Raw genomic sequence first — 16,680 nt, forward strand, 5'->3', positions numbered from 1 at the left:
AATCAAATTGTATGTGAATATATAAAAGCAATTGTTTTTTCTTCCTTCTCTTGAAATAATGACCTTATTTTCTCCTACTTATATTTTTTCAAATAGTTTTCATTAGCAATTTTGTATTTGGTCTCATCTTTGGCTTTGTTCTTAAGTTATCAGTTTTCTGAAAACAAGACAAGAAAACTTGATTTTATTTTTGCCCCTGTGGCCCTATTTTATTGCCTTAGTCTGATTATTTGTCTTTCTCTTTAAGCAAAATCACCAAAAAGCATCTACTTTGCTGTCCTTCTTTGCTCCTTTCACTATAATGTTCCCTTTCCTTTTCCACACCTTTGATAATGTGTGATCTGGGTGAATCCTGACTTTAGGGTAAATAAAAATCAAGTCTTTGACTTGAAACTTGCAAACCCAGTACGAGCTTTGTGTGCTGTGATGATTCTCTCTCTTCTCTATCAATTTAATACATTCATGAAGTTTTCAAATTCACAGATTCCAATCTAATGATGATTAATTAAATCAGCTCCCCTTCTTCTTTAGGTGAAAAGTCATATGCTGTAAGTTTCTGGTAATAATCAAGAAATTCCCAAATGTGTCCACATTATGGACACAACTACATTATGGCTCTTAGCCTTTTTAAATCTTTGAGCCACTTACTTGAGGTACAACATCCTCTATTTTTCCCTACTCAGTATGAGAAACAGCTCATCTTGTTAATAATTGTTAGATTTTTCTGAATAAAAAAAACATTTTCATTTACTAATAGAAACTTTGTACACACAGATCACCTACAGTCTCATAAGTCATTGGATAGTCATTGACACAGAAAATAGGATTTTATAAGCCAGTATCATTATTTTATCACATCTCACTCATGAAGGATAATATATATGATATTATATGTATATAAATAATGTTTTTTGACTTTTATTGATGTTCTGTTGCTCTTATAAATTTATTCCCTTAACATGCTTATTTTATATTTATATTCAGGTTTACATTTTTTTACATATTAAATTAATATATACATTAATACATTTATATTAGTTTTATATTATTCAAGCATTTTATTAAAATACATCTTACATTTATACTTATAACAGCACATGATTGATAAATATACAAACAAAATTTAAATATTCCTTTGAAAATTTTATTTTCATTGACTTGAATGAAATCTATGTAAATGTGATTTGCTTTACATTAAATAACAATCATATTACCCAAAACTTAAGAGTATCTTGAAGCTCTAGGAATATTCACCCATTCTCCACTTAGGATTAAAGGTGTTTTCATTTACCCCACCACCCACTCACACTGTTCATATTTGAGTCATTGTATAATAAACTCATATTCAATTCCTATTCTTCATGATGTGTGTATAAATTGACTTTATATTTGTATTCTAGTTTTAATTTTATACTTAATTCTCAGATCTTTGAAAAAATAAATATGAATATTTTTATTAGCCATTTTCCAATGAAATAACATGCTTAGGAAATGATCAAGGTAAACACTACCTCATAAAGGTTAGGCTAATTTATAGAGATCAGTGTCAATGACCTTGAGAATCCTGTTCAATAATGTAAATTTTCTGTTAAAAAGTGAAAAGCCTAAAATGTATCATGTTTGATTTTGAAGATAGATTTCTTTGTCATTTTATTTAAATTTAAACCATGTTATAGTTCAGACCAAGCCCAAACTGCCTTACAGTCAACCAAACAGTACTGTTGGGAAAGGAGATAATGTGTTAGGTTTTCTCACTGATGCTCTTTCAGAGCCTGTTTCCTGAGCCCCTGTCCATACAGAGTCAATCTGTGCAGCTTCTCAGAGCTCTATGGGAGAAGACCCAGGAAGAGGGTGCTCAGAGCTTCGAAGCAGCCATGATGGAGTCCACCTTTCCACAGCAGAAGGTAAGTGTTACTTTCCTTGGACATTTTATTTTAAACCAAGATTCAAGACTATCTTGGGATAGTTTGCCTTTTTCTTCACAGTTCAATTTTTTCCTTCTTTTATCATTATCAAAAAATACTTGTGAATTAATGATTTCCACGTGGTGCTGTAGTGGAATCAGGACAGAGCAATCTGGGGAGACTAGGGTAGTTAACGTCTGTTAGGTAGAGCACAGGGTGCCAGACAGTGAGCCCTGCTCAACAAACAAGCACAAGAGAAATTGAAACAGAGAAGTGTGTTACTCACAGGTCCTGGAGGAAGGACACCGTAAACCTTAGCAGCCCCGTGGGAAAGGCAAGGCAGGGGGCAGGCAGAGAGAGAGAGAGACACAGGTTCTGGAGCACATGCCTCTATTTGGGTCTGTGTATGGAATGCTCTGGGGTACCCAGGCCAAAGCCTGGCCAGAGAGAGCAGGGTCTTGGTAAGCTCCCCAGAGGTATTTAAGGGCTGCACAGGCCAGTCCTGGGAAGCAAGGAGACTGTTGATCACAAGGGCCATTGTGGAAATCATAGCAGGGACTTACATTTGCTTGTGACTCTGCAGGCTGTTATCTAGGGCATGTACTTGCAAGAGGGGCCTAGTGTAAGTTTAAGGCCTCCGCTTGAGGCTTGGCCAAACAGAATGGGTGCGGAGGCAGCAATATCACAGAGCAGCTCAGCTAAACCCGCAGCACTGCCATCTGAGACTCACAGACTGACATCGTACCACCCACTGAGAGCCACACAAGAACCACATGCATAGTGTGCAACAGAACACATTTCACAAAAGAAGGCCATGGACTCTGGGATTCAAAGGGGAAGAGCACGAGCAACTTGGACTCCAGGTTCTTTGGTACGTCACATTTCTTCCCTCCTACTTCCCCTCATCTCCTTGTCCTCTGCAGTCACCAAGAAGCAAGAAAATGCAGATAAGGTGGGCAGGAAGAGAGAGGGAACATGGTCAGGTGAGAGTCTGCTGACACAGGCAAGTATGATCTGAGACACGCAGCAGGGTGGCAGTGCGGAAATAGGGGCATCCCTCCCTGGGCACAGCTGACAGACCTTCCAAGCAAGCAGCTGAACTGGAAGAGGCCCCAGAAGTGCAGCTACACCCATCCATGCGGTGGGGTGAAACCCAAAGTGGACCTAAGGATGTGATCAGATTTGCATTTGACAAAGGTCACAGGCCTGGGAGTGGAGAGAATGAGTAGAGGAAACCTGACTGGAGCTCAAAAGGCTGCTTAGGAAGCTATCGCGATCAGCAGGTGGGAAATGAAGGGCTGAACCAAAGTTGGAAATTGTAGGAAATGGATAGATTCGAGAGCTATTTAAGTTGTAGAATTGACAGGACTTCGTGGCTGATAAGGAGAATGGAAGAACCAAGGATGACGCCAGGTGCCTTGTGTGGCTGAATAAATGAGGGTACCATCTGGGAAAAGGGAGACACAAAGGAAGCTGATGTGGAGGAAGGAGATGGAACATTCTGGTTTGCATATTTGAATCTGAGTTATCTGTGTAGATAACCAGGCCGTGATGGTGGCTGAAATGCCTCAGGGAGAAGGCCTGGAGATCTGGATCTGGGAGTCCTAAGGTAGCACATGAGCCGTGGCAGCAGATCGGATCCCTCAGAGAGAGTTGGGTGATGAGAATGGAGAGTGGTTCTTGCTCTCTCCTTAGTAAGTATTGCCAGGCTCTCTAAGCCCTTTCCATACTCAAAGGTTCTGATTATTCTTATTTTGCCTAGTAAGAAGTACTAGGCCTAGTAATAAGTACAGGATGCTTCCTGGGCAAATCAGAGGTTTTGAGAGTATATGGTCATGGTCTCTGTTCTTGTTTCACTATTGAGGAGAACAAACATGCCCATATTACATAAATTCAAAGTACAAATAAGTAGAAAATTAATAAGAAACTGTTACATTGTGAAACTAAATACCTCTTTCATGCTGAAGGATCACAAAAGGATGAGAAATGGGTGTGATTAATCAGAAGTTTATTTAGAACGGTCTGTAAGACACTGAAGATGCATCCAACTATTGCATCACTACTTTTTGGCTTTGGTTTAAGAATTAGACATGCAGTCCTAAGGAGAAAGGAAATGCCACAATGGTGTCAATGCAAAGTAGAATAGAACGCATATTTTGTTCCAATTTTAAACTGTTACATCATGTTTAAAGATAATGTCTCAAAATCTTATTCATTTTTCATTGTGAACTATATTTTACTAGAGACAACTAGTAAATTAAGCTTTGGCAGGCTGCTTCAAGTCCTAAGAGAGTAAAAAAAAAAACAACTTGGCAAACCAGTTTTGTGCATGCTCACAAGTATTCTTATTCATATTTTTTCCATTTTATACTAATAAATATTCCCCTGGGGAAAAATTAACTGCAAACCAAAATGTTTTTGAAATCTTTATAGTTTAGTAATTTGGTTTATACATAAGTAATAGAAAGAACTTTGGTATCTGGGATGGTACCTTATGTGGCAAAGTTATCTGCCTAGGTATTTCTCAAATCAATTGTCTCCTACTTTTTATGAAGTATTCTGTCTGCTAAAGTCAAAATCTCTGTGAAAATGGTCCTAAGCGTGCTCTGCTCTCACTTTGTGTCAGTCAGGACACAAACTAGTATTTGAAAGTGACGCACACGTATCGTTGCTGTGAATGAATTAATCCTGCAACCAGCTGGATCCAGGTACACAAAGGAAGAAACTCCTGAGAAAATGCCTCAGTCTCTAGAATATAATGCTCTGGAGGGTCTGCTATTGTGATTGCTCTTTAATAGAATCTTGTAATTTCAGAACTAAAAATCAACAGTAGGATATCTAATAACTTACAGAGTGCTTGAGGGCAGGGATTGCTCCATGTTTACGGTTGCATTTGCAAGGTCACACAGTGCCTGGCACACCCTAGGCTCTCAATAATAATGGCTACCAACTGAATATGTAAATGAAGTCATTACAGTTTGTCAGTGGCAGAGCTAGAGCACATGAAAGTACCATGGGACATCACAACTGTCACCAATACATCTGGTTCTTCTCTACCCTGGGCACATGAGATTCCTGCTTGTGGAATTAAGGTCTGGCCACGTGACACATGTCAGGCAATGAAATATCAGAAGGCATGTGCGTCATTCCAGACCGAAGCTTGTAGAAGCCAGCGTGTGGTTCTCCGGGTCCCTCAGTGTCCCCTGCTGGGGCAATTGCAGAAGCAAATGTTGATGTTGAGTTACCAGAAGAAGGACACAGCTTGGAATTCCAAGTCCTCCCAGAGAGGAGGGCTGCTCTGGGGAGCCACCCAGACCCACCGCACACTCTGCAGGAGGAGGACACAGTCTTTGGTTTTGTTAAGGCTCAAGTTTTAGCTATGGCAGCATGATCCTCCCAGCTTGATTTATACGCCTGCCACAGGAGTTAAGCATGTTGGCTCTGAAGTCAGATTACCTGCATTTAAAATCTGGCTCTGCCACTTCCCAGTTCTGAGACCTTGGGCTGTGCTCCAGTCTCTTTGTCTGTACAGAGGTGGTAATGCTAGCACGTACGTCATAGAGCTGATTGAGAATTGAATTAGTTAATACATAGAAAGCTCTCCGAACAGTGACTGCTATTGTAGTTTCTCTATAAATGTTAGCTAATATTCTGATTCCTGACCAGCATTTCTTTCTCTCTCTTTCTCTCTCTCTCTCAAAAATAACACAAATTCAAATTTGTCTCAGATGTGTTGAGAGGTTCAGAGTAGAGGTAGATGAACCTGAAGGATAATCTCTCAGATGGCTGTACTTTTCTAAATTCACAAGATCAACTTTATCAGAAAACATTCTCCAAATGTCAAACACGAGTTTGCATATAGAATTCAAATGATCATTTACAAACTATATGTTAATTTTACACCGGAGTGGAAGTGTGAAAATCCTTATATTATACAATGCTATATTTTTAAGCTTCAAAAATAGAAGAGAAGTTTAATACTACTACAAAGCATCAGTTCAACAGTTCTAATAAGAAATAATTATCATCTCTAGATACTTACGTAGCAATTGAGCAATTGATAAAATTCCAGATCTGTTTTGAATAATCACACATTCTGTATGAAAATTGTATTGATGTCTGTCTCCCTAATTAGACTGTTCCCCATGAGAGCATATGCTTGCCCAGTACCCAGTGCACACTTAGCATATAATAGGCTCTCAATAATATGTATTGATTGAATAAAATAAATGAGCACTGTTACCTCCTAGTTTACTTACTCAGTAAAGTAGAAGAGGGATTGATTAATTTTCTCAAAGTTACAGAACAATGGAGAGATATAAGACTTAAATGAACATAGTGACATACCAGGTTCCCAATTGGAAATAATGAATATGACAAAGGTGTTAATACTTCCCAATTCAATAGATAACTAAATTCCAATCTAAATTCTAGCAGGATGATTTTTGGTACTGTATGGAGTGAAAATATAACCAAAAAGATAAACAGGTGAGACTAGTTATAAAATTTTTGAGAGGAAAAAAAGTAAGAGCACTTCCTTAAATATTAAAATATACTATTAAGAAGTGTTATTATTAAAGCATTCCACCTTTATGGTAAGAATGAATGTAGAGATAAATGGAACAGACTATGTAATCCAGAAATCTACACAAATATATACCTATAATTGGTTAATGTATATATATATATATATATATATATATATATATATATATATATATATATAATTGTTTAACAAGTTTCACCAAAATCTTCTACAAATTAACAAGGAAGAAGAACAACCCAAGAGGAAACTGGGCAAAGAGCATGAAGAGAAAAGTCACTGACCAAGAAACTCAAATGGTCAGAAAACATAGGAAAAGATGTTTAGACTCACTAAAAATCATGGAAATAATTGATTTAAATATTTTTAAATGATAAGCCACTTTTTAATGAGCAGACTGGCAAAAAAAAAAAAGTTGTGACAAGACAAGTTCCAGGAAATATGTGAAAAAATGAGAATGCTCACACACCACAGGTGAGAATAAACAGGTTTACCTACTTAGAAAAAAGTGCTTATAAAATAAATACAAGAATTAATTAAATTCATGAATGACAGCTAGCTGACATTTAAGGTGGGTGAGCAATTAGCTTTCCAAAAGTGTTCATTCCACTTAAAGCTTAGCAGAAAAATGCTTAAACATTTTATCAGAAATGCTCTTTTTTTTTTACCACAAAGAGGTTTTGTATTATAACATAGAAAAATGTTCTGTCCTAGATAAGATTTAAGGCAACTTTCCTTCACAACCTTTTTAAAAGAGCAAGCTGGCAATAGCTGGTATACTATAAATTCATGTACCCTATTACCTTGCAATTCCATTTCTAGGTGAAACTCTCACATACCAGCACCAGGAGACATGTAGAGATGTTAAGTGATATTTGCACCAAAAAATCAGGAGCAATATAATTGTCCATCAGTACAGAAATGAAGAAAAATGTGGGATAGTCATGCTATATATACAGTGAAATTTATGTATAGAGTATTTGGAATAAAATGGGCTAAATCTTAAAAAGATAATACTGAGCTTTACTAAGCAGGTTACAAATTATGATATGAATAGTATGATAGCTCATGTAAATTTTTATAACAGTAAGCAGTATTATGCATTACTTATGGGTAAATATACTTGTGGTAAAAATACACCATATTTAGAATCATACCAAATTCATGATGGGGTTTCCTTCTGATATAAGGAAGTATGGAAAGGAGACAGGAAATTTTTACTGGGAAAGGAATTAAGATCTCAATTTCATCTATAATTTTGTTTTTTAAAAAATTAGAAGCAAAATGTTGGTATTAATTAATCTGGCAAGTACATGAGTATTTGTTACATTATCCTTTGCACATGCTGATCTTTCTTAAAAATATTAATTGAATCTGTAAGTAATGTCTTAAAGAAATGATGGATTTGGCTAGAATAAATGTAAAGGTTATAAAAACAAAACCTGTCATGCATAACAACTTAAAAAGAAAATATGTATAACAAGCATGAAAGACAATGTTTAATATCCTTAAAATACCGTTAAGTTCCTGCAAATAAACAATTAGTGAGCCAAGGACATGAGCAAACAACTCAAAGGGCACTCAGTCCAGAAAAAGTATCCAGCCTCATTAGTAGTCAAAGATATAAGAATAGAAATTTAAAAAAAAAACTTTACCCTTTTTAATCCATTTCTTTAAAAACAATAATCAGTGCTGGTTAGAGCAAGGGTGTTTAGACACTCTCACACATTTTTAGTTGGAGTGTAAATTATTTCAACATTTCTAAAAAGCAATTTAGCAATGCAAGTCAAGAGTCTTAAAAATATTCATATCCTTTAACATAGTGAGTCCATTTCTAAGAATCTGTTCAAAAGAAATAATCTGAAATGTGTACAAACTTAAGATACACACACACCAAAAAAGTATTGTGGAGTTATTCGTAAGCCTAAATATCTAAAGATGAGAGAATAAAACTATTTACATATATATACATATATATAATGTATATGATATATGACATACATATGTATCTCCATCATATGGAAGGATCCTAAGAATCCATAAAAAATCATGCCTATGAAAAATGTTTAATGACATGAAAAAACATGTCAAATACCACATTTCAAGGTACAAAATTATTTATATAAAGAAGATTATTTGGAGGTTTGTCCATTCAAACAACAAAAAGGAAGTATACCAAAATACTATCAATGTTTAGCACTTACTGAGGGGATTATTAGCATGTTCTAACTTTTCTCTAAGAAGTATGTATTTCTTTTATAACCAAGGAAAAAAATTATTATGGAAATACCATTTTTAGTTATATTGCTTTATGTAAATTAATGTCATTGAACAGTTTACTTAGTAAAAATAAAGTCCAATTTAAGATCAATTATCATTATAAAATAAATATTTTAGGAAAAGGACAAAAAATTCACTGATTTATTTAAGAAATGAAGAGCATGGCCTCTGTGGAGCAACTAGGGACACCATTAGTAATTCCATTCCAGCGTATGTGCAGCCCAGGCCTTCAGAGGGAACAGCCTCTGATTATCAGAGGATCAGACAGTTGACAAAGTTGCTTGGGGGATCACTCAAGAACTAGAATTTGAGAGAGAAGTCTGTTTTATTGAGACACATGTTCCAGTTCCCAAAGCATGGAGAAATTCCATATGCCATAGAAATGAGGTCTCAAAACTATGCCCATTATGAAAAAAAAGAAAAACTAAATTTACTGCTGAAATAAAAATGTGCCGCATCTGGCTAACATTTGGAGATTTGTTTTCAGTCCACAGTGCTACAAACACACTTGATAGTTCCCAGGGTAATTGGCTATAGTGTCAGAGCATAAATAAAACTGAAGCACCAATTCCAGGTGGAACAAAAGGAGACCTTCTGAGCTTCCAAAGGCTTAGATTTAGTATTTTGAGTTACAGTGTTAACATGGTGCTTGAATAAATAAATGCATAAGTAAGTAGATGGGAGTGGGCTTATCATACATAGGCTGCAACTATTCAAATTCTTAAGAGAAATTGTAGTCGACATGTGTGATGTCAGGTCAGCCTCAAGGGAGAGCAGTGTGAATCACAGGGTTTGAGAAAGGTTAGTCATGTTGAAACTTCCCTTTCAGAGCAAGCCAGGTGGGAATGGGGTAAATGGGAATTGGGTTTGGGATTTCAAAAGCCTAGATGGAGCTGGGGGTTTTCAGGCTTTTAAACAATAAGCTCAGATCTAGGAAAATCTGGCAGGCCATATCTGAGATGAAAAGGTGAGGTAAGGAGATAAAAGGAAGGTTGAATAAGAATCTATCCAAAGAAGCCAGGCCACAGGGTAAATCCAGTGATTAAGGGCCAAACTCCATGAGAATACAAATTATCATAGGAAATTGCAGGCAAGGCAGTCGGCGGGCAGACTGCAGGAGGAATGTTGTCTCAGGTGCAAAGGGCAGACTGCAGGAGGAATGTTGTCTCAGGTGCAAATGTCAGGCATGCTCCTGCTCGGTGAGCAAGGTGGTTGGGAGGACAGTGGACATTAAATTGGAATCTGGATTTTTGAAAGAAAGAAGAAAATGGTTCCACTTTAAGGAAAATGACATGAGCAATAATATGGAGAAGAACAAAAAATAATCACAGTGACATCATGGTAAATATGACTCTAAGTTCATTCATTCAGTTAAAAATATTTTTTGTGAATGTCTGCTCTCTGCCAAGCACTGTGCAGAGACTGAACATAAACATGCCCTGCTCCAAAGGACACAAGCAATGTGCAAGTAAACAAAGGCACAAGGCCACACTGATAGATGCTGCAAAAAATAAAATAAAATAAAATGTCTGAAGAGCGTGATGAAGAACGGGAGCCCTTGGGTGGTCAGAGAAGCCTCCACTGAGCTGGTGTCAGACGACTTTTCCCAGCAAAGGGAACAATTTGCACAAAGGCCTTGAGAGCAAATAACCAAAACAAAACACAACAGCCAGAGGAAAAGAAAAAAAGGGCAAAACCTTGGCAAAATAATTTAGAGCATTCTACAAAATCTAAATCACACACCCTATCAGAAAAAAGAAATTGAACAAGCACCCTCAGTGTTTATATTTATTTAATTACAAATAATATAGATGTATCGTTATACTCGTTTTCATTATAAAACATATTCAAAAATAGAAACTTCAAAGGATAGGATGAAAATAAATAAAAATGGAAGTTCTAATATTTTCTTCTTCCTATGTCACTGGATGGTCATGCCAACCTCTGAACCTCCAAGTGAACTCACTCCCCTTCCAGTGCTGGGAGAAGAGAAAGGATCAGGGTGGAACCCTGTGGACAAAAAAAAAGAGTTGATCTAGGGGATTTACTGCCAGGTCAGAAGCCAGGGCAAGGAACTGCTGCGATTTTATTGCAGTCTGTGAGAAGTTCCCGAAGAACTTTGAGCAGCAGACATTGCCCAGCTTGTTTTCAAGAGGTCACTGGGTCTGTAGTGTGGAAGCCATCCAGAAGGGGCAAACATAGGCGCCGGGTGATCACAAAGGAGACTACAGTTAAGCCAGAGGAGAGAAGAGAGTAGCTTAAACTGCAATAATTCAAGGCTTAAATGATTTTTACAGAAAGAAAGAAATGACACATTCAGTATAAATTTTGTAGCTAAAAAGAAATAGCAGGAGAATGGGGGGAGGGGTGTAAGAGCGAGGGAGACTTAACCTCTTAAGTTTAAAATGCCTGTGAGATGCCCCAGGGAACTGTCTAGTAGGCGAATGCAAAGCAATTTAAGCCAGCAATATACATGAGGGCACATGGGTACAGAGACTGTGAAAGCCAGGGGACATGACAGCACTGGGAAGACAGTAGTGAAAGGAAAAGGACTTAACTCAGAACTGAGTCCAGAGGCCACCTGAGAGACCAAAGAAGCCCAGAAAATGTAGAGGTCACGGAACTCAGTGACTGTCCAAGAAAGGGAGAGAAGGGAAGTGGATGGGATTCGACAGTCAGATCGAGGAAGTTAAGTATAGAAAAGTGTCTGTCCAATTGGGCAACTTGGAAAGAGCAGTTTTAATGGAAGTTTAAGGGCAAGGTTCAAACTAGAGCAGGCAGGGAAATGAAATGGAATGAGGAAGGAGATACAGCCTTGTAGAGCGCTGTTGTATAAGCTTGGTGCTGACTGGATAGGTCACGAAGGAAATGTGCAGATGGTTTAAAATGGGAGCCCCAGAGCATGTTTGTAAGCTGTCAGGATGATGCAATGGAGAGGATGAGAACGATGAGCAGATGAGAGGAAAAGCAATTGCATGCAGACCCAGATGATTTAGTAGATTTGATGGTGGAAAGATGAATGAGTTCCTTTTTTGGCTTTTCTTTTTCAGTGAAATAAGAGGTGAGGCCATCAGCTGAAAGTGGGGTGGGGGAGGGAGGGGTGGAATGCCAGAGGTTTGAGGAAAGAGCAAGTCTGAAATGAAATTCCCAGAGAAAAGACTCATGACCTTACTAGAAAAATAGAGCAGGACTGGTGGGTAATGAGGAACACCCATTTGGAATCTGAGTTGACGAATTTAAAGCAAAATGGAAATATGATGTTTCCCAGCAGAGGTCAGCAGTTCAGGTGCTAAAATTGAGTTCACCCACTCTTGGGCTTTTGTCTTTTGGTTGAGGAGAAATGAAATGGTGAGAGTTTTCAAGACCAGGAAGATCCATGTTGAAGAGCTAGAGGTAAAGAGGCAGACCAAAAGGAAAGATTTTAAGTGCTGCAGAGAAAGAGTCTACACATAGGAAACCCAATTTAAGAAACAGAAAGATGGTTTTTAGAGCCCAGAAAACAGCAGTTATTTTCTAAATGAACTAGGTGATGGATTTGTGCTGACCTTCACCTCCTAGCCCTACCACATGCTGTACTATTCCACTCAGACACAAGGGCACAAGCTCAGCCATGCAGCTGCTGCCCAAGGCTGAGGCCGCTAGGCAATGGTCTTGAGGCCAGATGAAGCTGATAGTGAGGACCTGGGGCGTTTACACCAGGCTCCCTATGTAGGGCCTGCAAAGCCAGGTAGCACTGGAGAGCATTAAGCATGAGATGAACTTTTATCACAGTCTGTGTAGTATCAGTGCACTTGCACCCCTCCTCCACGGCCACTTAATAGCTCATCTGGGATTAACGCCATTAACGCATGAGGAGAGGAGCAAAGGTGAAAAGTCCTTGAGAACACACACGTCCTCTGCAGACTTTCAAAGCATGACTTTTATTGATGCCTTAGGACCACTGAGTTTGGAAGTCCAGCCAAATTCTAAACTTTGCCTCCCTAAATACTGTCTCTATTTCTTTGGATTTGTTTTTTCGCCTTAGCAACTATACATGATAGCAATCTGTAGAACCCCTCATTTAAATAATTCCATACACACACCTCATCATATTAAGTGATTGCACATGATTTTATAAACACATTGAACCTAAGTGACAATTCCATTCACTATTAAAAAGTTAGGAAATTATTATTTTACACTTGGCTAACTGATACACACTATTAATATCCTGTACTTAGATTGTACATAACCTTTTTAAACAAATTAAAATTGGCATAAGAAATACTTTCTCCATTTAATTTAAATCCTGGCTTATCGCATGTATTTCCTTCATGTTTCACAAGCCAGACTGTCCTGTAATGAAGCATGTCAATTTTACTACTGTAGTGAACATCCCTTCACTGTCAGCCAGATGTTCTGCATCAGTCGAGGAAATTTTTTTAAAAATCCTTAGAGAACAGTTAACGAAATAACTTTATTCCTGGGGGACCAGAGGTATGCAGTCCTCTGAAATGTCTGTTCTAATCCAACAGTGATTTAGGTTCCATTCTTAAATAATCAATGCATGAGTAAAACCTTTTTCTTTTTCTCTCAGTGCTGTCATGAATATGGTATGAATGCCTACAAACGCTGGGCTCTAAACTATTAGAAAATAAATAGCACCTCTTTTCAAGCAAAGTAGAAGTGTAGTAGTTAGAAGCTCAGGAGATGGGTCGGAATCTTGGATCCACCACTTACTAGCTTTTTGATGTAAGTTCTCTTTCCCTGCAAAGAGCAAAAAATACCAGTACCCACTTCACAGGGATGTCATGTGACTTAGAAGACAATACATTTAAACTTCTTAGAACATTGACTAGCACATAGTTAGAGCTCAAAAAACAGTAACTTGTATTATTTTATTGTACTTCCATTGCAAGACCCCTCTAAACAAAATGGATGACAAATTTCATCTCGTGAGAATGATCCTTATTTTCCCAATAGCCAAAAATGAATCCAGACCCAGGTCTATTATTAAAGGAGACCTCAAACTGAATTATAGTTTTCCAAGTTAAAAACCGGGTTTCACTAAAGCAGTGGAACTTTTTCTTGGGTGGCTCATGAATATACTCTAAAAACAATCCTGAAAGAGGCTGCTAAAAATGTTTTGAGCAGAGGCTGTGAGTAGCCATCCAAATTTGACACTTATTTCAAAATATGAAGTCTGACTTTTTAAAATAAATCATAGCAATTCAGACATCTCAATACTAGAATATCAATAAAGAGAACAATCAGTGGCATTATTTGCTTTTTCTTAAGACCTTGAAAGTTGCATGTAGATTGGCAACTTGCTTCTAAAGATTACCCTCTTTTCCTTACAGACTGCAGAGTCATCTTCATTGTTTTGTTTTGTTTTGTTTTTGTTTTGTTTTGTTTTATTCAGCAAGCAGATGTTTCCTGGAGTCTATTTTCAATACATTTTTGCATTGTTATATGATTCTCAATCTAATTTTGGGTTCCTATTAAAGATGCCCCTGAAGGGAAGAGGTCCTTGATAAAAAGTGCTCTGTTTAATACAGTCCACAGAATCACGTGATGCCTCATTCCAGGGTCTGCTTATCCCTTCTACAGTGCCCCTTATAGCCAACCCCAGTTGCTTATGCTGAATGTAGTCCCCTTTCTTCATGATCTTTCAACAGAGCTGATGGGAGGCATTAGAACACCGCCCCCCAATCTAGTGCTAGTTTCACTGAGATGTACCCAGACAGTGCATGCAAGAGTCCCTGGAGAGCTTATTTAAATGCAAGTTCCTGGGGCCTCTATGGATCTTGCACATGATACTGCTGGAGTGAGCCTGGGACTCTGCATCCTTTACAAGTGATTCAGGTGACTCTGAGGCAGGAGGTCCCACAGACCACTCTTACGCAACACAAGAAGAGAGGCAAAAGCAACTGGAACCCAGTCGACTTGGCTTGAGTTACATCTCCACCATCAACCTGCTCTGGGAATCTGGGCATCCTGGCTAACTTCACTGAAGCTCAATTTCTTCATCCATTAAACTAGGAACAATTCCACCTACCTCACTACAAAGAAGTGGAAATGAAATGAGGTATTTAGTTAAGCACACAGCAGAGCACCTAGCATAGAGTCAGTGCCCCATACAGAGCATCTGTACAACCTCTACTTCCTCAGCTTCAAAGCTGCAGTTAATTCACCTGTTTAGTTTTCTCTTTTCTGTACTCAGTTTGGTTATCTTAGTGGCCTTGCTTTGAATTTTTTCCATTTTTACCTCCTTCCTTTACTGAATGCTATGGTCTGTATCTGATCAGAGCCAAGGGACGTCACTGTAGGCCTATGTGTGTCTAATATTTCCCTAATGGACACACCTCCTTGCATTCCTAAATTTCAGCCTCTCATTAGAGTGCTCCATTTGCCCAGCTTGTGGTTTCCCATCCCTTCACCAACAGCCCTTTCATTCTGCTTCTCCCTTCAGCGTTCTCATCTTCTTATGGCCATTTCTTTACTCATAGAATTAAATCCTTCCTTTTATGTTTGTCATTATTCCCTCCTTTCTGCACAGCTCATTACATCCCTCCATCTGGCAACCTCATTATCCCATTCCATTTTTATCTCGTCATATCCCCACCATGCATGTGTTACTGGCGCCTCCATTCACGCAAGCAGTGCATTCTTTCTCTTTGCTTCTTTTCACAACCTGCCCTTTCCACCCTCCCCATTAATGCTTCCATTTATAAATCACATTACATTCCCACTAAATGCCTTGATCATTACACCCATCCATTTGTGCATCTCATTAGACCACTGCCCATGCACATTTCTATGTGTACTTCTGTTTGTACATCTCATATGGCCCCATCAAACATGTGCATTCATTACTCCCCTTTCAAATGTTCATGTTGCATTATATCCTTCTATGTTTGTATCTCATTACTTCCCATTTTCCTAGGTTTGACAACAAACTAACAAAAACAGACAGATAAGTATGTTACTGGCTTTTAGAAAATGAAATATGTTTCTCAGGCACCTAACATCAGTGTTTCTTAAACAATTCATTTCATTTCAAAACATTTCAGTCATTTCAGAAAAATTTACATATATTTATATAGTTAGAGACCCCAAACACTGCATTTTATATGCACAAAAAAGAGCTCCTTGTTTGTTCAAATCACCATCATTATCACTACTTTGTATTATCTGCCTACAGTTTACAAAGTAGTATAATTACCCATGAGTTGATTTGTGGCAGCAACTCTCTCAAGGAGACAGCTTAGGGATCACAGCCACTTTACAGAAGTGCATTGAAAGCACCACGAAATTAAGGTATTTCCCAGTAACTTCTACTGAATGACAGTGGCTCAAACTCAAATCTTCTGGCTCCAAAACCTTTCTACCATACCACTCTGCACCAAAAAAACCTTATTTCTAAGTATCACTTGTATCATTTAACCCATCCTATAACACTTCCTTATGCTAGAACTTGGTATCAGCAGGCTTTAGGTTTGGTTTTTGCTTTCTAAAACAAAGCAATAACACATTTCAAACACATTTCTTGTCCATCTGCTTGTCTCTGAGTTTGAAGAGCTAAATTAAAAGAAGCTTTAATATGAAGCCGCCCATCAAGAATAAATGCTCAAGTCAGGAAAAGAGATGACCTTTTAATGACCTCCACCGCAAAAGTCTCACGGGCGGGCAAAACAAGGGGACCCCTCCACAAGGGATCAGAGCCCCCCACAGGTAGAGCCTTTCTTCCTCACAGATTCTGACCCCTTCCAGTCTCTTTGCTTCCCTGAACTGTGTTCTTTGCCTCACTTTTATTCTTCATTAAATTAAAAAATAGCTCATAAATTCAGAGAAGTGCCCAAAGGCGATTCCTACTCCCACCTCAAGATGGAAGAGTTGTTTACATTTCTTCCATTTTTACTTCAAATATTTCTCTTTACAAAAAAAAAGAGACTGTTGCAAATACTCTCCTGA

General features: G+C 38.1%; 1 protein-coding gene and 1 long non-coding RNA gene across 11 annotated transcripts in view; one reads left to right on the plus strand and one right to left on the minus strand.

Annotated features, from left to right (window-relative positions):
• The window catches only part of VEPH1 (ventricular zone expressed PH domain containing 1), a 182,069-nt gene that overhangs the window by 138,394 nt on the left and 26,995 nt on the right, over positions 1–16,680 (plus strand). For 9 of the 10 annotated variants that reach the window (XM_073232170.1, XM_073232171.1, XM_073232174.1 and 6 more), the window contains 2 exons: positions 1,770–1,904; positions 2,828–2,887. In XM_073232170.1, coding sequence (XP_073088271.1) covers positions 1,770–1,904; positions 2,828–2,887 — 195 coding nt within the window. The remainder of the gene's footprint in view (positions 1–1,769; positions 1,905–2,827; positions 2,888–16,680) is intronic. The other variant, XM_073232172.1, reaches the window with a different exon arrangement.
• LOC118968266 (uncharacterized) overlaps positions 1–16,680 on the minus strand; it is a 76,890-nt gene that overhangs the window by 37,200 nt on the left and 23,010 nt on the right. The gene's annotated exons all lie outside the window — the stretch shown is intronic.

The sequence above is a fragment of the Manis javanica genome, chromosome 3, assembly GCF_040802235.1.
Source record: "Manis javanica isolate MJ-LG chromosome 3, MJ_LKY, whole genome shotgun sequence".
NCBI lineage: Eukaryota > Metazoa > Chordata > Mammalia > Pholidota > Manidae > Manis > Manis javanica.